Source organism: Anarrhichthys ocellatus, unplaced genomic scaffold, assembly GCF_004355925.1.
Source record: "Anarrhichthys ocellatus isolate YVR2014 unplaced genomic scaffold, GSC_Weel_1.0 scaffold140, whole genome shotgun sequence".
Taxonomy (NCBI): Eukaryota; Metazoa; Chordata; class Actinopteri; order Perciformes; family Anarhichadidae; genus Anarrhichthys; species Anarrhichthys ocellatus.
In genome coordinates, this window is record NW_022280170.1 from 19141 (window position 1) to 46130 (window position 26990).

At 41.4% G+C, this 26990-nt stretch overlaps 1 protein-coding gene across 1 annotated transcript in view; it reads right to left on the reverse strand.

Moving 5' to 3' along the window:
• Nucleotides 1-6: 6 nt before the first annotated feature.
• The window catches only part of LOC116399979 (plasma membrane calcium-transporting ATPase 3-like), a 41026-nt gene continuing 14042 nt past the window's right edge, over nt 7-26990 (reverse strand). The window contains exons 3-15 of the mRNA XM_031877547.1: nt 26858-26964; nt 26601-26676; nt 24236-24394; nt 23271-23450; nt 19140-19227; nt 18941-19047; nt 17758-17949; nt 14652-14865; nt 14139-14350; nt 11404-11511; nt 9096-9278; nt 6992-7078; nt 7-835 (exon numbers count right to left, since the gene is read on the reverse strand). Coding sequence (XP_031733407.1) covers nt 335-835; nt 6992-7078; nt 9096-9278; nt 11404-11511; nt 14139-14350; nt 14652-14865; nt 17758-17949; nt 18941-19047; nt 19140-19227; nt 23271-23450; nt 24236-24394; nt 26601-26676; nt 26858-26964 — 2214 coding nt within the window. The 3' untranslated portion in view covers nt 7-334. The remainder of the gene's footprint in view (nt 836-6991; nt 7079-9095; nt 9279-11403; nt 11512-14138; nt 14351-14651; nt 14866-17757; nt 17950-18940; nt 19048-19139; nt 19228-23270; nt 23451-24235; nt 24395-26600; nt 26677-26857; nt 26965-26990) is intronic.

Sequence of the window (26990 nt, forward strand, 5' to 3'; positions counted from 1 at the left end):
GGGGTCTCCAGGGAGGGTGACAGACGGGGCGGTGGATTCGAGGGTGGAGGGCGTCGGGGGGGCTTGCGTAGTCAATGGGCTGGACTGAGAGGGCTGAAGCAAGGGTGAAAGGAGGGAGAGTCACAATGTTCTCAGGGAGTTGCGAGCCGAAGCCTCCAGCCACTGTCTCCCTCCGGTATCTCCCCCGCCCTTCGCTCCCTCATGTTAGATTGCTGTAACGGAGATTGGATGAAAATGTCATGCGTGTGTCCTCAGCCCTCTCCTCTGCTCCCCTTTTTCTACCCAAGGCTCCACCCCCCCTCTCCCATCCCTCTCCAACCCACGTTCAGCTCAGTTATAAGGAGGTCTCCACGCAGTAGAGGTGGGCTAGGTGAGGGGCGGAGGGTTTCACCGGCCTGTCCCTGCCATGATGGGTGTGGTAGTGTTGGTGGGGTTGGTGGTGATGTGGGCTCTGGTTGCTGGGGGTTACTGCATCAATGCTGTTTTTGTTGCCGTGGGTGACTGTTGAACTGATGCTGCTGCTGCTGTTGTTGTTGTTGTTTCGGTTGCACGGGGTCACCGGGAGGCTGTACTGGCGGTAGGGGCGGGTGGGGTGGGAGCGGGCCGGGGGCTGGGCAGGAGGGGGTGGCGGCTTTCGGAGGGCCGGATGCAGGTGCTGGTATCTGCTGAGCTCTGATTCGTCGTCCACGTCAGTGTCGTCGATCAGCGGGATGTTGTGGATGAGGTCGTTGATGAGGAACTCCGGGTGGGCCATGAAGTTGTGGATGGAGTTGTGGGATTCCGGTTTCTCCCGGCCCTCGTACAGCGAACTACGGAATGCTTTCACCACTCGCATCTGCCAAGAGGAAGGAAGAACGAGGGAGAGACCACAAGAAAGAGAGAAGTCAGACATGCAAATGAGGCAGAAGAGAGACAAGGGAAACCCAGAGACCTGTGTCCTCCAGCAGACAGACAGAGAGACAGACAGACACTCAGGACCAGGTAGCTACAGTTAAAGTTTATACAAGATCATAACTTCTATTGGTAACTTTGGTGTTTCGGTTTATTTTCTATTAAAAATTGACTCAGTGCTGCTCTGGAAGCTGAAAATAATCTTATTACCTGGATTAAGCTAACCGGCTAACATCTAAAATAGTCCTGAAACACAAATAGCATGAAGGAGTGTACTCCTCCTTGTTATGTGATAAACACTCAAACAGGGCCAATCATTTGTATCGCCTTGTCATGTGAGGAGGTTAACAAGTTAACCTTTGAGCCTCTTGGCATGAGTTTGCAACAATCATCAAATGTAAAGGCCAGTGTATCTGTAACATGACTTTGCCACTGGTTTTGTAGTCATGTCTCCTCCTTGAGGGAACACGGATCCGTCCTCACTTATCTTGTGCAGGATTCCATGGTAAGAGATCAAGGTCATCTCTGAAACTTTGTATTTATATAACAGTTACATAAATATCTTTACTGATGCAAAGTGTCAACAGAGTGTCCACCTGATCCTGTCTGTCCCCAACAGACAAAAAAATAAATCAAAATGATTTGGCTAATGACATATTATCATGTCAGTTCTCACACACCAAACAAACCGAGAGCATTTGGTGGCCACAATCACAACAGCAGCGGACACTTCACAACATACACACCATCATACCTGTGTGTGTGTGGGTGATGATCCAGTATGTTCAGCACACTGGGTAACATGCACGCACGCACACACACGCACACACACACACACACACACACACACACACACAAACAAACAAACAAACAAACAAACACACACAGAGGTGAGGGTGGTTCTTAGGCACAGATGGAGACGAATCAGGAATGGTGTGTTAGTTTAATGATCAGTAAAATAAAAAATAGAAATGTCAGGAACCTGTAGCAGTGAGTGAGCACACACACACGTGCATGCAGCAGCAGCAGTGTAACTGAGTGAACAGTTCAGCTGTTTCCACATCGTGCGGCTTGGAGGTTGGCGTTTGCATGCATCGGACAGTTGTAAATCACTGGTGCTGTTTGTTAAAGAGAGCTGGTTTATACACATACACATACACACACACACACACACACACACACACATGCAAAATGCACTGCAGCCATGCAGCAGTGAGGGACAGAGGAGAGCAGAGTGATTGAAATAATGATGATGCTGATGGTGAAGTTGCTGCAGGATAGGAAAAAGCAAAACAAACAGAATGGCGACATCACAAGAATCAGCAGGTTAGAACAGTGTGCGATTGGTTAGATTACTAGAAACAGATGATGATTGGTTCACAGGCCAGAGCGCAGCTTGGGGCGTCAGCCCTGTGTCAAGAGAGAGGCAGCCAGATCATGCTGAATCAGATCGTTGTCACTTATGCTCTCTTTCTGACTGACACACACACACACACACACACACACACACACACACACACACACACACACACACACACACACACACACACACGAGGTCTATGAGTGTACTTGAAGGTGCATTACGCAGTGTATGCGTGCGGAAACACATTCCTTTGCCATAGCAGTTGCTCCATGCACCCTTCCCCAAAGCCCAAACAGAGGAAAAGAAGCAGCATGAGCTCAAAAGAAACAGAGACAGTTCAATGCAAGTACAGTGACAGGCACAGGCAGGCAGAGCCCTACATAGAGACCGTTTGGCCGGGCAAGATCTGTGGAGGGGAAGCTTTGAGTCCACTGCGACACCCGCTGGAGTCCAAACTGTGGTTATGAGAGGCGAATGGTCGGGCTGCTGAATGGAGGTCAGTGCTGCAGTCGGCCAAACTAAGAGGAGTCTCTATATATGACTCTGCCATGTATGATAGACGAACAGACAGACGGTCAAGCAGTAGGTTCAGTGCTTATCTGTTTTTCCAAAGAGCCTGTCAGACAGTAGAAAAACACCTCATGCAGACTGAGAAGGTGTCAGAATGTTACTTTCTCACGTTTGTTTTCATTTTTGTCCCCGAGGACAGAGTAAACTTTCGAGTATATAACATTCCCAGTGTGACCAGAGCGGCCTGGAGGTCAGGGCACCGCTGTGTTACTTATGTCTCTTTTTCTCTCTCCCTGTCGGCTCTTTCAGCAGCACTTGATGGAAAAACAATGATGGTTAAAGTAGCAGAAGGAAGGTAGAGAGGCTGCTCATGGGAACAGAACATAAAGACAGGGAGAAGCTGTGAGGAAGATGGCTGCCACCGTGAGGCTCAACTCTGATGTGATGTGATGACTGAGCTCTAATCCATACACCTTCCTCAATTCAATGCGCATTCTCTTTTTTATTCCACGGAACGAGCGAGAACTGAGGGCGGAAATATTGTTTTTGAATGTGACAGAAGTTCAGCAAAGAATTGAGGAGCTGAGGATGGATTTGAGATTTGGCCTAAACATCCTGTTCCCCTCATAGTTTCCTGACCAAACTTCCTGTATATCTGTGTATTGCTGGCAGATGAAACTAGGCCAGTCTGAAATGAAAACAAACCGGATCCTTAGATCGGTTCTAAAGATCCAGATGGATCACTAAGGTCTAGCACAGCTCAGGTGGATGAAAGCATGAAGCAGAGACATCTACTCATATCATGTTGATATCTCCATTTAATGTTTAAGATGCGTCTTTCACACGACTCTTTTCTCACTCAGCGCTGATGGATTTGGATCACGTCAGAACTTACGCACATCATACTGCAACAGGGCAATGTGCCAAAACTGAGGGCTGGGTCTGCTATACAAAGAACTCTGGGTAATGGAGTAAAGTAATAAAGGGGGAGAAGTCAGTCTGTCTTGATGACAAATGGGAAATCATTTGGAGTGTATGCTTGTAGCTGTTCATCAGGTTGAAGACAATCAAAGGAATTCAACACCCTAACATGACCATTAGTATATCGATCACTCACTGCATGTTACCCTTGACATGCCTCCACGGTGAGCGGAGAATCCCAAATCAGAAAACAGAGAAAAGACTCGATGAATATGATATAGCTTTGCTATATTTACCTCAATTCATCAAGACTTTTCACACTTTTTGGCCTGCAAGAATAAACAAGTTTTCCTAAAGAATTCAAGGTAACACAGGGTGAGTGACTGAATTACAAACGGTCATTTTAAGGGTGAAGTATTCCTTTAAAGCAGTCAACTCCAAACGATCCCCAGGTGGGTCGCAAAAGTATATATACAAGTCGCCAAATAACAGTGCATAATTTCTTCCGTAGTCTTTCATTTCAAATTTCTATCTGCAGTACACCTTTGAGCAACACGAGGGAGCCTGAATGTTCGTGTTCTTCTGATAATTGTAACTTGAATATTGAATCTAATAAGAAAGACTAGCATATATTTTTCATATCAGAAAAAATAAGAAATAGAGAGTATGTTAACTCCTGAATGCATTTAGTTGGTCTCGTTTATAAAGTATTTAACGTGTTTATAAGTTTTCAATAACACATGCATAAAATAAAGTTGTGAATTATCAAACGTATATATGGCTGGTTCACATATTCAAGACAATAAAGGTGGAATTACATTAGAAATGGTTAGGAACGTTCATTTAAGCGTAACTTTGCTCTTCTCATGATTTATAGATAAGTACTGTTGTGAATTTAAAAAAGGCTCACACTGTAGTTTTAGCTGTAGCTCTATGAGCAAATGTTGTTTGTTGTAGATAATTGTGCATTTGTTTCAGTCAGATGCAGTAGTGAGTTATTTCCAGCAGCAGGACTGTGTATGTGGGGTTGAGTGAAAACAAACCACAGAGTGTGTGTTCATGGTTATGGAGGATCAGTGTCACTCAGTGCGGCTCTTTGATGGCTTTTTAGCCAAAAGTTATTATATGAGTTTCCATGACATTAATGTTCCCGTCAGGATGAGTTTTTAATCACGTTGGTGAGCCTCTGACTTTTCATCCAGACCTTTACCAGGTCAAAATGTTATTTTCTCGAACGACCAAACACCTACATTCCCATCAGCCTTGGCTCTACTTTGTGCTAAGTGCTAATTAGCAACCATTAGCATGCTAACGCACTAAACTAAGACGGTAAACATGGTTAAACCTGCTAATGCATGTTAGCATTGTCATTGCTGACATTAGCATGTAGCTTAAAGCACTGCGTGTCTGAGAACGGCCTCACAGCTACAGACTAAGTGTTGTTAATAGCAAACGGGACCAATTGTACATTTTGCATCCGTACGACATGAAGTGATTGAGAGAAGCAAACCTGAGTCACATTAAGTTCTAAGTTAGCATTCCCCTCCTTGTCAATTTATTTGGTTCATTTGGTCATTTTGGTTTGAGGTGTCAGCAGAGCCTCTCTGTATCTGTACAGGTGATGGAGCAGCGTGGGGAGGAATGCAGCTTGGAATGGAAGGAGGGAAGGATGGACGAAAGGGAGCAAGGAAGGAAAGGAGAAGCAACTGAGAGGACGGATGAAGACAATCAAATGAAGAGAGAGCACAACCACACGCAGGCACACGCTTGCACACTGACAAAGAAACGCACACAAGTCAAACTACGGCTCTCAGATATGTCAGCAGATACACACGCATAAACACACTTGCAAACGAGACACGTGCGGAACTGACATACAAAGAAATCAAGAGAAAACATGAGGTAAACGCTACTCTAGTCAGGGGATGGGAGGATGACAAAAAGGGATGAGGGAAAGGAAAAGAGAAGATACAAAAAAATGACAAAAATGAAGAGAAGCCTACTAAAGAAATCTTATCAGTAAGCTACACAAGAGCCCGTATTTAGATCTGGTCAAATCTAAATACCTCTACAAGAGAACAACTCTACTTATGAAGAACAATAAGAGTACATTTCACATAATATGTCTGCAAACAGGGAACCTGTAATATCTCATAAATATAGAAGGAAAAGGAGAGAGCAGTAATGGAGAGAGAGAGAGAGAGAGAGAGAGAGAGAGAGAGAGAGAGAGAAAAGGGGGAAAAAAACAGACTGCACAGAGAGAAAAATCTGGAGACATCGGAGGGGGGTCGGGGGGCAAACTTGTGGCGTTGGAGCTGGAAATACTGTTACAGAAACAACCAGTTGACAACAATTGCAGCACCGGACATACGTGAGAGGAGCAAAAGAAGGAGAAAGAAATCAATAGTGACAGAAGAGGGAACCGAAGAGCAGTGTCCTATGTGTCCTATGTGTCCTATGGGGCTTTTATACTCGAAGGTTTACACTTTAGAGAATTGCAGAAGCCACATGAAAGCCATTTGGTAATAAGTATGAGTAAAATCGAATCGTAGCATTTTCTACCAATAACAGGAGTCACAGAGTTGTTACAGCAACACTACATTATCTTGGTTTTCAGCGAAGAGAAATGACACCACTCCTTTACATTAGCAACGTTTACAGCAGGGGTCAACCACAGTAACCCCGCTTGACCTCATTCACAGACAGGAAATAACATGTGGTGCAGGAGGAGCAGCCATTTGCTCTCTGAACTTTAGGATGCGTCCTCGCCTTGTAGGAGTAAATCAATCACTACCTGTTTTTAACAGCACTCTGTCTTTATACAGTGCCCCATGTCATTCAGGACGCCTCAGACAGAGAGAGAACAGCAAGCTGCCTCCTTCACCGACCAACACGCAACAACAAAACAGACTCTGCACTGGGACCGGGACTGGATTTAGACCAGACCAGATCAGACCAGAACTACACAGCCGGCCGGGACTGGGTGCTGTTCGAAAGGGAGAATCAGAAAAAATAAATAGAGGAGACATTGCACACACACGAGCAGCGAGCGAGCCGGGGGGGGGGACACAACCATAGATAGTAAAAATACTGCAGTCCACGTGCCGTGCAGCAGTGTCTGTCTCTGTGTCTACGAATGAGTGTGTGTGTGAGAGAGAGGAAGTGGCTGCAGGTATGTATGCAGGTATACGTGTCTGTGTGTGTATGTGTGTACATGCGTTCGGCGGACTCACTCCCGGGGGCTGGGCTGGTATTGGCTGTTGCGGTGGAGAGAGCTACGTGAGAGGGGGTAGAGATAGTGTTTACGTCGTGGAGCTGACTGAGCACAGAGGAGCGCCGCCTCACCGCTCCCTGAAACGAACCGCTTCGCTTGAACGTGCTCACTACCTCCATCTGCAGGACAGAGACAAAACAGCAGCACTCAGTGAGGGCAGGAGAGGCCGGTCTGAGTGTGTGTGTGTGTGTGTGTGTGTGTGTGTGTGTGTGTGTGTGTGTGGGTGTGTGGGTGTGTGGGTGTGTGTGTTTGGTTGTTTGTGTGGGTGCGCACGCGCGTGCGCGCCTGTTGTGGCCCTTTAAACCCATTTTCTGTCGCAGCAGAAATGATAGAAACAGCATTCAAATTTCCTTTAAGGGCAAATGTGCATCAGTGTTGCACAACTGCTGTCTATGGAAGCCCTGAGATGAAAAATAGAGGAAAGCATTCTGGTGACCCGTTTTGTCTGATCTAAATTGTTTTCTCTCCTGTTTTTTATGTCTTAAACGTAGGGCCGGTAATCTTCTTCAGAAACGTTTCTGATATTGCTGTTGAAATTCCTATTACATCCTGAAAGCAATCAATGAATATAAGGCTCTGACAAAACAAATCTGGTATCTGTGGCTGTCACAGGCCTGTAATAAGCCTGTCTACCGACATGCCTGTGAGGAATAACAATAGCCATTACCAACCCTGCCTTTAAAGAAACGTGAAAAATAAGGTTTTGCCAGGAAAATCTCTCAAAATTTCTAAAAAGAGTTTAATCTGTGAAATAGATGGGAATAAGAGTTTTGGCAGGATCATAATAAATTACTTATTTTATTGTTCATTGTTTTGGCAGGTACGTTTTTTTTCTTCTCGTAATACTCATTAAAGAAACACAGCTGGAAGAAAGCCAGAATACTTTGTGTCCTATTTAGAAGGAGTAGTGGTGCACTTCAGCCTCTTGTGTGTCATTTGTTTTCACAGACAAATACAACATTTGTAAAATGATCCTGACAAAAAGACAAAAATCCCGCCTGTTTCACAGATGAAAATAGAATTAAGAAACGTCACCTGTTCTTAAGTCACAAACACAGAAGAGAACAATTAGAAACGTTTAGATCAGACTTTCTTTTTCTCACTTGCCTCTCAGGGCTTCTGTGTTTCCCATTATCATTGACAAGCAAGAATCATAAATGACGACTGTGTGTATATGAGGTTGTGTGTGTGTGTGTTTGTGTGTCTTTGCATGCATAATTGTTATCTGCACACTCAGACCAAACCCTCTGAATGAAAAACTGACCAATCTAAGCAAAGGCACTTAAGCAGAGACTCTTGACTGGATCTCTAACACTGCTTAGGAGGCTGTTAGCAGCTTGTTGTCATGTTGATGCTGTTTCGCTGTCTTAATGCATTTTCTCACACAAAGCAGTGCAAGGATCAATCAATTAAAATAGTCAAGCACGTCAACAGCCTGTCTACTTAGCATTAGCCTGAACACAATGTGTAGACACTCACGCACACAAATCACAGCATTTATCCTCTCTCATGATGTTTATGAGCCTCTAAAATACCACTTCCAAGTTAGATAAAGCCATTTCACCCGCAGAACAGAAAAGTTAGCTGTGTAGGAGAGAAAAAAACTGGAATCATTAAGTTTGGCACAAGTCAGAAGAACGGCACAGACAGGATGAGATACAGACTTTTGAAGAGCAAGAAGAGCACAGATAGTGTTTAAACTTAACTCAAATTGTATATCTGTCAAAGAAGAGTCAACAATGCAGTTCATCTCTTAAAGGACTTTCTTTCCAAATGTCTCTCATGTTAGTGTGTAAAGGCCATGATACTAGCAGTTTATTTAAGCAGTGTTACTACACAAATCAGGAACTATATGCCCCCAAAATAATTTGCATTTCATCATAAAGCACTTGATTAAAAAAATGCAAAAATCAGCCATTCCTATTGAGATTTGTTTGTGATACATAATTGTGTCTTTGGTTTTCATTACACTTCTAGCAAATCCCCATTTACCTGTAATTGACCTTAAAGAAACTGCTGGTGTGTCGTGACCAATAGGAGCTTCTGGTTGAGGTGTTGTGCTGTCTGGATATCTCTGAGTCTATTCCTGGGAAAGAGGTTTGGTTGAGGTATGTTTTGGTGGTCTGGTCACAGTACCTGGGTCTGGATGCGGTTGAGTCCTCTGAACCAGAGGATCTGTCCCCGGCGCAGCTCTCTCTCAGCACAGTCGATCTCCTCCTCATCATCTGCCATCTCCTCCCCCTCATCGTCCCCGGGCTCCAGGCCCAGCCCCGCCTCCTTCAGGCATGGTAGCCGCTCCGTGGGCACTGTGGCGATCACCTGTGAGCCAGGTTTGTTAAATTGTTATTTGACCAGAAGATGCTCGTATGAGGTTACACTGAGCAGCTTTGAGATTTTCTAACACCGTACACAGATTTAAGCTCTGATTTTCCGCTCTGCAACAGTTTTTGGAGTTCCCCGACAAAATCCCCAGATCAGAAGCAAATGAACGTTGGCTCGGCATCCATCGCACATCGGCGCACGAGCACCATGTTGAACACCGGAGCCCCCCAGTACTGTGTGCTCAGCCCCCTCTTTCACGCTGTACACCCATGACTGCTACAACCAAACATGAAGAGAACTCTGTTGTGAAGTTTGCAGATGACCAGATTACAAACAACAACTTCATAAAGAGACAATCAACAACCTTCAGAGTGGAGCTCAGAGAACAACCTGCTGCTCAATGTCAGTAAAACCAAGGAGCTGATGGTTGATTTAGAAAAAAGGAGGCGAAGACACACATCCCTGTCTACATCAATGGATGAGGTGGAGCAAGTTAGTAGCTTTAAGCTCCTGGGGATCAGCATCACAGACAACCTGACATGGTCCTCACACATCTCCATCCTAAACGACTATTTCTTAAGCAAACTTAAGAAATAGTGATAGATGAAGCAAACCCCGTGGCACAATGAAAGTGAGGGCCAGCGCAGCGGCTGAGGTGGGATCCCGACCCCGCGGCCTGTCTCGCCCGCACCGTCGGGGAGGTAGAGCGTGAGTTTGTGCAACAGGACCCGAAAGATGGTGAACTATGTCTGGGCAGGGCGAAGCCAGAGGAAACTCTGGTGGAGGCCCGTAACAGTCCTGACGGGCAAATCGGTCGTCCGACCAGACTAATGGAACCAGTAGCTGGTTCCTCTGAAGTTTCCTTCAGGATAGCTGGCGCTCACAGTTTTTTCCCCACTGCATTCACGTGAATATGGTGTATAGAAAGTGTTGAATCATAATTCTCGTGGTGCCTACGTTACCTGAAGGCAACGTGGTTGAGGAAGGTCCTCAGCCTTCTTTGTTATGCTGTCACTCATGATGCCACGCCCCTCTCAGTTGATGCCACGCCTCCCACGCTAGATCAGGGTCAAAAGTCTGAATTGAAATGAAACTATCTGAAAGTGAAAAAAAGATTTGAAACCGAAAAAAATAAGATTTTTATCTGAAAATATAAAATCTGAAACTGAAAAATATAAGATCTGAAATATCAAAATATATATGAAAGTGAAAAATTAACAAAAAAAAATGTATTCAAAAAAATTCCAGAACTGAATCAAAATGATATTCAACCCAAAAAACCCTTTTCATTCACTTATTTTAATTTTGAATACATTGCTGTATTTTTCAATGTTCAAGACCACAACTTGAACTTTCAGGTTCACATTTTCTTTTCAAATGATCAAAACTTTTGACCTGGATTTGGCTCCATAGATCTACAGCGGGGGATTCAAACCGCCCAGAACATCACTGGTACCATCTACTGAGCATCAGTGATATTAGTGATGAGAGGTGCCTGCAAAGAGCTAAAGGATATTAAAAGACTAAACCCACCAACACAACCTGTTGCTGTCTGGAGAGACATACAGAAGTATCAGCTGCCAAACCAACAGACTTCAGAGCAGCTTCTTTCCTCTGGCTGTGTGACTCCTAAATTCATCCTCCACCCTCCTTATATGATAACGATAACAATTTGCGAAAACTTGCAAAACCTCCAGCGAGGCCCAGCCTGATGACCTATGGTGGCATTAACTATTCAGGGTCAATGCCTAACCTTGACCATCTTGTGAGAGTTTTGCAAATTGTGGGGTACCACATAGACATGATTGTGCCAACGAACTCAACAAGCACGACTACGCCCGTGTTACTTCTCGTGTGTGTTTCAGTGACAAAACGCAGTTTGTAGAGCAGACATACTCATCAGGGATTCCTCCTGGGGAAAGGTCTTGTAGTGTGTGAAGTCCTGTCGCCGGTCAATCATGTAGTGTAAATAGCATAACAACTTCAAAAGTCCCGATTATAAGACAGCAAGTCATGCAGCGTGAACTTGGCTTCAGCCTCACCTCAGAGAAAAGCCAATGTAAACCAGGCCTACACTTGTTCAGTAGGGCCTGACTCAGCAGCAGGATGAAGAGCTGCTTACCTGTCCCCAGAGGAGCTCCCCAACTCCCACGAACAGACACCAGAGCCACTGCTCCATGTTGAGAGGGGCACAGCTGAAGGGCTTCCCTCCCCACTGCACGATCACGATCTGCAGCAGAAACACAGGGAGGGACGTCATTACTGTCTCACATCCAAACACAGGGTCACAATGTCAGGATGTGTCAACAGTCAACACATCTGTCTTCTAGTCTGTCACAAAGTACAAGGTGGCACTGTCACTGGAAGCCCTGCTGCATCTAATAAACATCAAACCACAATGTGGAACAACACACGCGGACATTTTATGTTTCAGTATTGCATTTCATTATTCATGAGGTATATCTTACCCTAAGTGGCTATTAAGATCATAAGCCGTGCTTTCACAATTTGACTTGGCTAACATCAGGTCATGGAAATGTATCTGTCTGTATACATACTAGGATCATTTTAGGAGAGCATTATGTGCTCTAGGCCGGTATGTATAAATCTGCTCAGAGTAGGTATTTGTTCTTATTTTTAGGATGCTTTGGTTTTTGCTGGGTGTTGAGTGTCATTTAAAGGAAAAGATTATTTTGGGAAATGTGCTCTTCACTTTCTTGCTGAGAGTTGTTGAGAAAATCAAAAGCACTCCAACACCTCTACAGCTCACTAAGTAACTAAGCTTGATTAATCCATATAAAACCAAAGAGAAGAAATGCCGTTGTTGTAGTTTCACAAGAACTCACATGGTATTTCTCAGTGAACCACTATGTTGATAAGTGAACTTAAGAGGTGAAAGTCCATTTTCAAGGTCGGCCAATGAATATATATTCATTCTGTTTATCTGCCAGTGGTGAAACGGCAGCTGTTAGGCTGGAGCAAGTGACTGATTTAGCTAATCAGTTACATAATAACCTGATGTGAACCGAGCAAACGCTCACGACATTAGGAGGTATTGGAGGAAGTTTGCTGATCTACAACCTCTGCTGCTCGGAGCAGCTGGACCATTGACCTCATCATCACCAGACTACAAGTTAAAAAAAACGTCATGTAGTTTCAAAAAAGTGAGCTGACAAAATGTTTGAAATGGCCAAATGCTTTGTGTTTAGTGCTACATTCTTTTAGAGGTACACTTAACAGAATAACACATGAAGTGCTACATCTATGTCCACAGGTGCAGGCTGACCAAACTGTCAGCGTTGCATTGTGGATAATGTAGGCACCAGGTTTTTGTCGATTAAAATAGAAATAAAAAAGACAATATCTTTTTTTTTACTGTCCACTGTGAGTCTGACAATGTTAAAGGAGTGCAAAGAATCTCACTTTGATCAAAGTTACTTCTTTTTGTAAAGCTTCTCAGTTTTACTAAGAATTTCAGACTCATACATCAAAGTCTAGAAGTCTAGGGATCCATCTTTCTTACTTCTCGCTCTCTTTCACCTCTCAAGCTGCCTCCAGTCTTCAGCTCTCTCAACTGTCTCTTCATTGCTCTCACACTCCAATTCAGTGCCATCCCCTCCAACTCTCTCTCTTCTCTTGTTTCTTCCCAGAGTACCACCCAGCACTCAAGAGCTTTAGTAAATATCCCTCTTTTCTTTGCTTGCTTGTCTGGGTTTTTGTGTGCTTAAAATTCCCTCTTCAGCGCATTTCTTTTGTATTCACTTCAACAAATAGTCCTCCTTTTGTTGGTTTGAAATCTAAAATCTGGACTTCTGTGTGGGGTCACAAAGTGAAAGAGAAGCAGTCAAGTAGGGCTGGGCAATATAGCACAAAATGCTTTTTTATATTGATCGATGACAATAATTATCACAACACTGTTCATCTAGTGTTTTTGTAGGTAGAGGAAAACGGATTCAAAAGTAACTTTATCAAAAATAAATCTCATGGATTCTCATGGATGTTAAGGAGGAGGCGGTCCTTGTAAAGAGGGAGAGAGCGGACTCCCCAGTCGAGTTAAAAGAGGAGAAATAGCCTCAGGTAACACAAACCCGTCCAGAAATAGACTTTACAACAAGTGTATTTCCACGATCATCGTTATCGTGGAAGGCTTTATCGTGAAATAGTTATATTACCTAGCCCCACTGTCAAGGCCTGAAAAGAATCACATTGATTTTCTATACTCCAAACTAAGAAGATGACCATCACCAAAACACAGCACCCATCTGTAGAAGACATTCAAGCTTGCATTAGAGATACAGAACAATCACCCAACAACCACTATCACCTTTGAAACGAACACACTAAGTATTGAGTTTGTAATAACAGCATAATACAGTAACAAACAGAGTGAATTAGAAATAAAAGCCTGTGTCTGATATAAGCCTGCTTCAAATAAAGCAATAAAAGTAAATAAAAGCCTTTATTATAAATATATAGAATGTATGGATGAGCATTAGATTCTCAGCTGTATCTAATAAAGTGGCCACTAAGTGTTTAATACATACAATATGTAGTGAAATAACACAAGATTTTTCATACTGACATTTACATGTCATGGCAACATTCAGTTTAAAAAAAATTGTCAGCAATTTTGACTTATTTACCTAATTGGATCCACATTATCCACTATCAAGTATGCAACTACTCTTCCTGGGGTCATATTGAACTATTAAAAACAGAACAAGATTTTTTTTTAGGGGTACGGATTTCAAACAACATAAACATAACATCAACATACCAAAGACCAAGATCAAAACCTCAAAATTCTCGACCAAACAGTGAAGAAAACCGTCTAAGGACATCAAAGGTTAACCTTACCTGCACGGCGAAGGTCCCCACAACAATGCTGCAGAAGATGGGGTTGGCAAATATGCCGTCGAAGACATTTCTCTCTCCGTGGATCTTGCGAGCATTGATCTCGTTGAAAAGTTGCATGAGGACGAAGGTGTTGAAGATGATGGTGTAGTGCTCAGAGGGAGGGGAGTGGAGCGGAGCGTGCCGGCCGCTGTCGATGTTAAAGATGCGCTCGCCTGGAGGGTAAATAAAGGAGGAAGAAAGGATTAGAGGTGTGAAAAAAAGAACAATTGTCAGTTGTGCTGCTCATGAGGAAGTGTGTTTGATCTTCTGCAGGAGAAATAAACAGCTGTGTATTTGTGTGTCTGTCTCCACCAAAGCACCTTTTTGTTTCTTCTCTTGGATTTCTGGTTAAAAGCACGCTGGAATATAAGCCCACTCATTCTAATTCCACAAGAAGTCTACTGATCAAAGCGAGCTATTTCGGGCTGTTTATATAGTAAAATTGCATTCCTGGTTGTCTCAGTGTGTGTGTACCTAAGAACAGTAGGGTGAAAATGATGACCAGCTGGTACACTCCATGGCCCAGGATGTTCTTCATCATTGTCAGTGAGATGAGCGGGTTGTTCCGACCATAGGGTTTCCGTAGCAATAGGTCCTCAGTGGGGGGCTCGGTGGCCAGGGCCAGAGAAGCAAACGTGTCCATGATGAGATTCACCCACAGCATCTGCACCGCCTTCAGAGGAGAATCCTGCAAAGAGATTTGCAACCAGAGAGCTGTGTCACAAACCATGTTCACAGGAGTCTGGCTTCACAGACACTGGGGATAGTCACTGTGAGAAAACTGCCTCCCTTTCCACAAGACCCTGATTCACAGTTCTTTCATGTATGTAAAGTCCATAGAAATAGAATAGGAGTAGAATGGACATTCCCATTCAAATCAACGCAGCAGGATGATCAGAGTGGAGGCCATTTGTATGTGTACTGCTATAGTTGCTTGGGAAATGCTAGTGTTCTTGCTCTATGGGCCCATGGATGCGGAATTCTATACTCGGAAGTCCAACTTTTTTGCTTCATGTGCTACTGAGCAACTTTCATAGGAATGAACAAGGCCATGCCTCCATTGCTGTATCAGTTCTATTTATACATCCATGGTTATAGCGGGCTAACTTACATAAAGGCTAAACCAACTCACTCACTGTGGTGAGGTTTTGCTCAAACGACAGAACGAGCAGTGGAGTAGTAGTAAATGAGTAAATGAATAACATTGAACAACTATGCTTCATCCACACACTCTTGCAAAAGCACATTGCTATCGCAGGATGAAGGAATTGGCTTTTTCTTTGTAACCAGTATGGAATTAGCAAGCTAGCTAGCTAGCAGACAGCTGGCTATTTAGCTAGTGTGCTAATTCCACCATGCTTGAATGCTACACTGGTTACAGAAAATGAGCCAGACAGGGGGTTGGTGGCCAGTGGCAGCTTTGGGTAAAATGGTCCCTCCGCCTCACTCTCCGCAATGGAGAAGGACAACGCTACCTAGCTAACTAGCCAGCTATCTCACCGAAGGTGCGTCGGCTCTCTTCCTGGCGAGCTGCAACTACACTTTACGGCCCCACTGACAAGGTTGGTACCATAACAACTAAACGCAATCACCATTTTCTTTTGTACTCGTCAAATGTCCACAGAAAACAGTTCAATGTCTCTTTCACTCCTTCTTCTATTTCTATGGATAAATCACTAATTTTAGTCCAGTGCTTGAGTTAATCTGTAAATATATTAGTCAGGTTATAGAATTAAAAGAACAAGTTTGTTTCATTTGTGTAGTTTTATTTCTGTTCCACAGGGTTATGATCTGATAGAGCAGGTCAGATATACTGTAGTGATGTACTACATGTACTTCCTCTTGTTGATCTACTCAATCAGTGAGAGTGGAAACAGGTGTGTGCATGATGGTGCTCTAAGCAGTGAGTGGCTTTGCACAGTGAAGAAGCAGAAGGAAGGGTAAAGCTGTTGTGCAGTGAATGGGGCACTCATGGATGTGTGTGCTCATGGATAAGATTGTGATTGTCAGCGGTAACAGAGGACTCTTTGAATTACTTTTTTTTCTTACTGTGTATTTTTTTAAAGTTTGTATCAATCTAGCTCAGGGAGTGTCAACCTTTTGTAATTTAAGGCCCACTGCTGATAAAACAAAACAAAACAAACTAATCCAAGGAAATGATAAAAAACACAACATGACAAAAAAGGAGAAAAAAAAAACTGGGCTGTAAATATGAGTTGTGAAATAAAATATAAATATGAGTCAAGTTTTTTCTGTAGTTGGTTGAAGAGGATGTAGTTCTTTCACGCGTTTTGATCAAGAAGCCTGACCAGGTTTGTTCTGCAGCATACAGTTGGCAAAAGCTCAAGTTATCTTTGCAAACCCTAAAAACTGGGATTAACCAAGCAATTTTGTATAATTATTAGGACTGGTCATTTCTTTTACATTCAAAGCTTCTATTGCAGTTTCTTCGAATGAAGCTTTGAATATCTAGCGTCATATTTTATGATGTCATCACCCATTAAGGGATAATATAAATGTAATTTATAGTGCTGTTAGATTGCTGCTAGACCGCTCTGTTAATACCGGGGCAGACCTCTCTTTGTGTGAAGTAAGCCGGAGAGTGAAATGTTGTTTTTGAAAGGCTAAACGCCAGCAAATATGGATTGAAGCAGAATATTTTGTTAAACAAAAACACAATCAACACATCCATCTTTTTTAAATACATTGTGACTTTTGGACAACCTATAATATTAGTGTAGACGGATCTTTATCTGCAACTGCGCAGCAGTACCAGCTCTAAACACAATGAATACACATGCAAAAAAAAAATAACTTGCGCAGCATTAGAATGTTATTTTGGATTCAAAGGTCAACTTTATGAATGAGACTTTGAAGTTTCGAGCTATTCGGTATAGCCCTAATCTGTAAAATGAATGATGATAATAATATTAATACTGAAAATGTACAGACATGTATATAGTTAGCAGCAGAGCTGTTATGGTGATAACTAGGTCTGCAGTGATTGTTTTCATTATCATGGGATCTGATGACTATTGTCTTGATTGCTTGATTAACATCTGCTCCAAATGTCAGAAAGTATCGCGGGTGTATTAGGTAGCTATTTTTTCTCAAAGATCATGGCTAAACTTGATATTGTTGATGGTCTGGTCCCTTTTTTTTCTTCATGTTTGTCATGCTTCATATTTGGGACCATAGTGTTTATACCAAGACAAGGGATCCAGTAATTGTAAGTTAAATATCAATATGTGTCAATATGTTTTTCTTTTGTCTGATAATGTTCTGGATGGGGAGGTGATTAACGACTGAGAAAAAGGGGAAATCTTGCTCTTTATGTATTTAACTTTCCATATAAATATATTGCAAATACATTAAATGCATAAAAGCATACATATGCAAGTTGATATTTCTTTCATATCAAACGTGTAAATGTTTCCATGTGTGTCAGGACGTCTCTGCTTATATAAGGATGGTGTAAGAAATGCATAAAAAGCATTTTAGCATTTGCCTTGTCTAAGCAGATATAACATGAGTGATGTTTACTGAAGTGACGTCTACGTGCATGTATAAATCTGTCTACCTGAGTGATGCAGGCGCCGGTGAAGGCCACTATGACAGCCACTACGTTGACCGTGAGCTGGAACTGCAGGAACTTGGAGATGCTATCGTAGACATTTCGTCCCCACATCACCGCCTTGACAATGCTGCTGAAGTTGTCATCAGTCAGGATGATGTCCGACGCTTCTTTAGCCACGTCTGTTCCAGCAATACCCTGACACAGATTGAGACAGAGTGAGGAGGAGACTGAGACGCATTACGTATTTTATGCCAGCGTTCAAGCATCCAAATTATTTCGGAGTGCTACTGCCTCAATATCGTGTTGTCCCATCTCCAAGTGCTAGCGCTTGGCGTGAGTAAGAGCTGTGACCAAATGCACATTATTCAAAATATTAAGCATGTATTATTTATAGGTAGAGAAAATTTCTAAAATTCCTCATATTTTCTTGAACGTATTAGTTATCTTATGTCATTAAAGGGATAGTCCAGAAGTTCTTCTTCATCTATTGTACAGACAGGAGAACCAGCACAGGAGTAAAGTAATGTACTGCTGTGATGTATTTTAGACACCTAATAGCAGTTTAAGTGTAGCTATATTTATTATATTTTCACCTCTTTACCTTTCTGTCAGACAGTCCTTTCTGACGAGGACTGAAGCTGTTATCTGTGCTCTCTTCAAAGTCACTTTGACAAAAACAGTCATTTGAGCTCACAGAAAGTAGGAGCTTCTGGTCTATTGCTGCCTCGATTGGTTTATCGTCTGTTTAGTTTATTGTGAGACTTTGGTGAATCCAAACTAACCACACGAAGTACACGAACAAACAAACCGATGGAGGCAGCGGTAGACCATGTGACCTTGTGCTGCAAGGTAAAATGACATGATGTTTTTGTCAAGGGAGTTTGTGGCTTTGAAGAGAGCATTAACTGCTTCAGACTGCTTCAGTGCCTCGTTTGACAGCAAGGTAAAGCTGTGAAAACATTCTAAATATAACGTACATTTGAACTGATGCTGGTACTCCTGTCTGTTTCTCATACAGCCACACTTCAAAACATCCAAATTATAGCTTTAATATATTTATTAACATATATAGTGGGCATTTGTTTCCCAAATTGAATTCATATACTTCTATGAGATTAGATTATTGTAGCTACAGAAGGGTTTTAACACCAAATAAACATTAATGGTGAATAATATATCAGGTTACCATGGCAAAGCCCACATCAGCCTTCTTCAAAGCTGGTCCGTCATTGGTTCCATCTCCTGTTACTGCGACGACCTGTCTTTGTTCTAGGGCGGTGCTGTCGATGATTCCTAGACACAAACAGAAGGGAAAGATAGGCTCTCATCTGGGTGGATGAATACGTGTGTGTGTGTATGTTTGGGTTCATAAACTTGAGACTCACCTTTGACCAGGGTGTGTTTGTCGGTTGGTGAGGAACGCGCCAACACGCGAAGTTTGGGCCAGATTTTGTCAATACGTTCCTGTTCAATCTGTCAGTCAGATAGAGAGAAGGGGGGTTGGGGGGGGGGGGGGTTATGATGATGAATAACACCACAGAGAACCTATTAGCTATCCTCTTCTCTCACTATATGTCACTATTGATCCAGAGTATTGGATGGAGGATAAAGCATCAAAGAAGCACTGTGAAATTGGCTCTTATTCATTGCCAAGTAGGTTTTCACATACAAGGAATTTGCCCCGGTGTTTTGGTGCATAACAATAACAAATAAAAGCAAGAACTGCAAAAAGTCAAGAAACATAAATAGAGAGTAGAAAAACTACAAAGTTCACAGTATTAAGTATTAAAAATATTTGCAAAGTACAGAGAAAATAGTCCAAAAGATGTGTGAATGTGTGTGTGTGTGTGGGGGGGGGGGGGGGGTCCTGGGCCTTGTTGATGAGACCAGCTGTTGTGCTCTCTTGAAATCAATACAACCACACTACTCTTACATAATGGTAATTTATACACATCAGTGTAAATAGAAACGCACAGCCACGTCACAAGTCAGCAGTAAGCATTCTGTTCAGTGCAAATGATAAAGTGAAATGGTTTTGATGAAACAGAGCTTTTACGGATGTTGGCTTCAACAGTGTGCACTAACCACAGTGGATGCAGGAATATCAGTGGTGATATGTGACGGGAACCTCCACACATCAGACATATTTGTGAGGATTTGACCATGAATACGGCTTTAGTTTGTTATCTTTGCACAATAAATTTATTTGTTAGTTATCAAAACAGCTTACAGTATAACAGTGGTGGGATGTGGTACTGAAGTACTAATTTGAGGTACTTTGTTTGAATAATTCCATTTATGCAACTTTATCTCTGTACTCTTTCACTGTACTACATCCCAGAGGTAAGTATAGTACTTTTTACTGTACTACACCTCAGAGGTAAGTATAGTACTTTTTACTCCACTACATCCCAGAGGTAAGTATAGTACTTTTTACTGTACTACATCTCAGAGGTCAGTATTGTACTTTTTACTCCACTACATCTCAGAGGTAAGTACTGTACTTTTTACTCCACTACATCTCAGAGGTAAGTACTGTACTTTTTACTCCACTACATCACAGAGGTAAACATTGTACTTTTTACTCCACTACATCACAGAGGTAAACATTGTACTTTTTACTCCACTACATCACAGAGGTAAATATTGTAAAACCACGTATCTCCAGATGTATTGATGTTGAATGTTTGTAATAAACTGAAGGATGAAGTGTTCCTTTATGTCTTGAGAAAATCCTCCTACTTCTTCAGCTAAATAAACTCTTTAAAAAGCCTCTTGGATCAGCTGGAAAATACATCGTCACAGAGATGAAAACAGACTGTTCTTTTTGGAGATACGTGGTTCTCACAGGACAGCGACGCTACAAACACATGATGATCTTATAGAATATGATGCATTGATGTAGATCAAAGGAATTCAATATATCTACAGCAGTAAAAGGCAACATACACATTATTGCAGCAGAAATATAAATAATATAAAACTCAGACAAGGAACATTTTACTGTACAATCAATACTTTTACTTGAAGTGAATTTTACTGTTAATACTCAACTTACTTTTACTTAAGTAAGGTTTTGAATGCAGAACTTTTATTTGTAGTTGACTATTTTCACAGTGTGGTATAAGTACTTTTACTTAAGTAAAGGATCTGAATACTAGATACAAAAGTAACTAGATTAGTAAGTAGATTTACTAGAGTACTGTACCTAAATACAATCTTGGGGTATTTTTGTGCCACTTTAGTCCTCTACTCATTTACAATAATTCTACTTTTTACATTAAGAAAATATGATAATCCTATAAAATACAAGTTGTTACAGATTAAACAAATAGTTTCTAACCTCTTGGGTTTATGATTTCTTATACATTTTTTTTTTTTAAACAACAAAAGAAAAGATTATAAAAAAGTTCCAAAAAGGAAAATCCAAATTTGTGTATCATCTCACATCATCACATCACATTAATCATGTGACACTTTGGAGGGTCCAGACCCCAAGGTTGGGAACCAATAAATACACTGTAACGAATTGCTGTAAATTTACGGCGGATTTTCAACGGTATCTTACAGTATTTCATTATAACTGTAGCATACAGTTAAATGTTTATCCCTCGCATGTAAATTAACAGTTAATGCCATAAATTATCAGTTAATGCTGTAAATTAACAATAACAGCTGGCTACTGTAATTTAACAGCATGATACAGTATTTTCTGTGAAGTGGTGGAAATAAGCTTCTCTATACAAGTTCAGTGAATCACAATCCATCTACATCGTACTGTCTATTGTAGGTTAATGTGTCTGTAATGAAGGTAGAATATTTTTAGTATTCAAACTGTTCATTGCTACAAGTCATTTTTGAGTGACAAGACGTGAACGACTGCTCCTGAACGTGACTTTGGACACAGCAGCTTCAGTTCATCCTTCTGAGCACAGCCAGGTGGAGATCAACTGAGGAGCCGAAATCATCCGAAATTCAAAGTCTCCAGTATTGTTTTGTCTTCATGAATATTGAATTGTTAACATCTCAGATAATGTTTCACTTTGTCTGTTTCATTACATCAGGTTGCTAATCTTGGTTGCTAGCTCTGTAACGTCAGCTAGCTCGAGCTAAATTAGCCTTAGAAAGGTTAGCTAGCTAACAGCATAGCAAGTTAAGTTAACATAAATAAAGTTAATCATCCATTACAGTGTTAAGATGTAACGTTAGTAACCAAACTTGTGTTTACTTGTGCTCTTATTGAACCGACTGTAGGACCGGAAACAGGACGATTATCAACATGGAGAGCGGACGTCTTGAACACACGTCGGGGATTTCTGCCCGACGTGTGTTCAAGACGATGAACAGTTGAGGTAACGCTAACAGTAACGTTAGGAGCAACATTAAAACTAGATCAAACTCATTTTAGTGTTGAACGTTAGTCCATTGTGGTCCATTGTCTGAGCTTCATTTCTTCACCTAACGAAATCAGCTCATCACATAGTCTGTTGATTTAAACTGTATGGTATTGCTGTATTAGCTTTTTGCAAAGACTTGCACTGATATGTTAACATGTGTGAGGCACATGCAAACCCACAGTTGCACACCCAAAGCTTATTTTAAGTATGTTTATCCTGGATGTCAAAGAACTTTCCAGAAGTTCAGAACATTGTGTTTCTCAAGTTTTTATTTTGTTTTACAGTCACTCATCATCAGAGATTGAGGATACCAGCCAGACGCTGCAGTCAAGTCCTCTTTCAAGGTTCTTGCTCCTTATTGTTTTCATTCATGTGTGAGTTCATGCAGTTCAAATTAACTATAAATGTGTATAAGACTTGTTAACAAGCTAGACTGTGATGCAGTTCTATTAAATTGTTCTTGATACTATTTTAATTCAGCGTTTCACTCTTAATGCTATTTTTATTCAGTTACACTGTTGATGCTAATGAGTTCAGTTAAGCTGGTCATTAATGATTTTATTAGTTTATTAGTTTTCTTCTAAACATGCAGTACATTGTGAGTTTTGTGATGTAATACAAATGTCCCTTTATTGTTTGTCCTGAGAACATGTATTAAACTGCAACAATTATGTATTGAATGTCTATTGTGATTATTTTATTTGTTGGGAATTAAATGCAAAAGTATTGGGTTGTGTTACCCTTTGTAAATAAACAGTAACATTCTGGCATATACCATAAAATCACAGTAAAACCCAGTTATCCTACTATTTTTACGGTGAAATTGTTTATTAAGTGTATTGTAGCGTATTGTTGTAACCAGCACCACCTCGAGCAGCTACAACAGTAAAATGCTACTTACTCATTAATGCATCAGTTGTAACAATAAAAAAAGAGATAAAGTATGTTGATGTTTGAGGTTTGATGCGCACATCTGAACTAGGAATATATAACTGAGATGATTAGTCGACCAATCCAACAGTTGATCAACAACAAAATCCTTCACAACCTTTTTTGATAATTGATGAATGGTTTCAGTCATTTTACAAGCAAAAATGCCCACTTGAGACCCCAACTTACCTCTCCTTTCTCGTTCCTGATTCGTCGGTTGAATTCCTTGCCATCTATACAGATAAAGTCATCCCCAGGGTGGATGATGCCACATTTAGCAGCAATGGCCCTCGCTGTGTTAATGTTATCACCAGTCACCATCCGCACCGTGATGCCTGCACGCTGACACTTACGGATGGCCTCAGGCACCTTAGGGGGACAGGGAAATTTGTTCACACAAAAACACAATGCCAACAGGAAAAGTTCACTCATTAACGTGCATATCTCAGCCAGGCGTGTCTCTCTCTCCCCTCCCAAACAAAGAAGAGTTGAATCTCACTCAATTTTTCGTCACAACTCCCTTATGGTCGCGCTGATGGCGAAGAAAAAAAAGACAGGGATTTAATCATCCTGTATTACGTCTGATGTTAGTGGATCATAGCATATCAGGGATGTAATAAATCTGCTTCAAAATGAGACCAAACTTTTCTATGGATGTCAGTTTTTGAGGCACAACAAAGGCCTAAAACAAAGCCTGCAATAGATAGGTCAGGCTTGTTTTACCCTAACCGATTGCTGGAAATGTTTTTTGCTACTGAGGCAGTTGTCGATCACTTGCAGCACCTACCGGCCGGTTAAGAGGAGTAATTACTCAGCAGTCAATGATGGTATAAATAGTCAAGAAAATTGTTTTTTTAGAAACTGTAAATCACCTCAACCACAAGAGGTCCTTGAGCATGCAGTCATAAATGAGCACAAAAAATATGAGGCTGATTGGTCCAGCAGAATGTGAGATGAGCTGTGGACAGACGGACAGATACACACACACACACACACACACACACACACACACACACACACACACATGACAGAACGCATGATCTTCCTAAAGGCTTAAGCCTGGCGGAAATAGTTACTTTTAGAAATACAACTTATAATCACATATTATGGATAGCCATAGTAGCAGCTGAAACTAAAACTAAACAGGACCCTACCTCAGGCCGCACAGGGTCCTCTATCCCAACCACAGTGAGGCAGGTCAACTCCGTCACTATTTCTGCTTCGTTTTCCCAATCTGGCTCCGGGTTAGATGGCAGGTCCCGGTATGCAATGCAGATGGTCCTCAACCCCTCACATGCCATTGACTCAATCACCTAGTTAAAAGTCATTAGTACAAGTATGGTCAGGAAGGGCTCCACAAAATCTAACCACAGCTTAATTTACTGATTACAGACATGTTATTTACATTCCAATATCTGATGCAGAAAAAATGGATCAAAATGCTTGCATACAGTTTGTTGTCAGATGACTTTTTGAGTGCCTTTGTGGGGATGCTCTCTGACACAGCTGTAGGTAAAAGACCTCCAGCCTACTGCGGACAGCAACCGTCGCTGCTGTAAGTCCCTAATATGATGTGGCGACACAAAGCTGCTGCAATGCAAACTGAACAGCTGAGCTGGAATAAAGTTGTGTATGGAGGAGAGCTGTTTTTACTCAATGCACAGGCTGTGTTCATAGTGAGCCAAATGTAGGTCGGTCAGCCTGTCAATGACACAATGCTTGCGCTCCCTGCATGGACTAATCTACTGTACGTGGAACAAATACATGTGTTTTGCTGCTAAATATTTCAGTTACAACGAGACTGATCTGGCAAAAGCAGATTTATATATAACAGATTTGGAATGTATACAAGTCAGTCTGCTGAACATAGTGGAGCATTTAGCAGCTAAAGATATCTCCCCTGGGAGTTGTTTGAGACCAAAAACAGAGTTAGAAGAGATTGAATATTGGACCTATATTCATCAGGTGGACACAAACACCAGTTCACAAACTGATAATGTTGCTGTGTAACTGCTGGATGTGTAAATAAACACATTTACCATATCAACTTACAAGATCACTTCTTATCATAAAGTAGCATATCCAATGCAGGAATTTTACTTGTAACAGAGTTTTTTTTCACAGTGTTGTATGAGTACTTTTTTCTTAAAGGATCTAAATACTTCCTCCACCACAGGTTCAAATATGAAAAGGAGAGTTTGTCAGGTCATAGAAACAGTAGATCGATTTTTCTCTCATAAAGTTACTGCACAACTTAAATTTGCTTTTCGTGTGTGCAGTGTCTCTGTGTAGCCTACACTGAATCAATAGCATTCCATTTAACAAGGAAGCGACAATAATAATGATTAGTACTAAATAAGTGATGACAAATTAGTCTGAAATAAAGTTTGAAGATGGGAAGGAGCTGATTGGCTGGCCTGAAATCCATATTACCATGATGCCAAAACATCTGTCATTTCTTAAAAGTAAAGCAATTTGAGCAGTGAATATAGTAATATAAAATTTGTTTTATATGTTATTACTATTGTTTATAAGCATTGTAATACAGACCCGTGTTGTGAGGAGATCACACATGTGCATCGTTTTGAAAATGCTCTTAAAAAAGCTCAATTAAATAAAGTAAACTCAGTGATAATTTGAATGCGATGATAAGTGATGAGGTAAAAGCACTCTATCCAAACTCTGGACTCATTTTTTGTTTTATACAGCCCAGAGGATAATCCAGCAAAAGGATTTTTATTTATTAATTTATTTTATTTTATGTAGAATAGTTAAAAGTGCAAACAGTAAAAATATTGAAGGATTTTACATTGAATAGCTTATTGGCGTTATTGTCATGACAACGTTTCGGCCTTAGGGAACCATTCTTTTACAGTCAGACTCATCACTCATCATTATTTTCAATATTTGTAAATTGATTGCTGGAGCAAACACGTTTGAAAACGCGCAACTTTTACTTTGAAGGCGAGCTGTCTCCGTTTTTCCGACTCTTGACTTCCTTTCCTCAATTTTCTATTTTTAAGGTGGTTAATGGAACAAGCTGATGTTTTGGTGTAACGTGTTTATTCAATGAGACAATAACACAGACTAAGTGTTAACCGCGTTAATGCAGCTTCGGCTATTGAACAACGAACTCACATGTAGCAGAATACATTTACATTAACACAAGTAGTCCGATGAGATTAGGCAAAAGTCAAAATGTATTGAAAAAATAACATTCACATTTTTATCGAGCAAAAGTTTCAGCTTCAATCCATATTTGTGGACAGTGACCTTGACATTTGACTTCCAAAATCAAATCACTTCATCCTTGAGCCGAGATGGACATTTGTACCAGATTTGAGGAAAGTCCCTCCAAGTTCTACTGAGATATCGCGTTCACGAGAATGGACCGGAGAGACGGAGGTCTGGACAACAGGAAAGCATAATGACTCCAGCGTGGAGGCATAGAAATGACACTCAGTACTGCCCTTTCAGGACATTGTTCTGCACATCGGAGCTTTCAGTATTTGGTCTCACCTGTTTGACCATCTCATCTCTGTCACGTGGACGGAATGAGCGTGCTTCTCCGTTGGCATCTAGGATGAAAGAACACCTAGAGAAAGATGAAGGACAGAAAATAGTGAGAGACTAGATTACTCATTAATAGAACATCTATTGTCTCTTACATTTAACATTTTTAACCCAGTCCCCTGTGAACTATTTTTGCCTCTACTTATTCATGAGATGTCATGTTTTGCCCCAGACCACCTCCCCCACCCTCTTCTAACACTCACTTCTTCAGCAGGATCTCAGAGGCTCCTTTGCTGTAGAGGCGGAAGGAACCGTCAGGCAGCTTGATCACTGTACACATGGATTTACGCACTGAGTTGAATGTATACACCTGAGAGAGAGAGAGAGAGAGAGAGA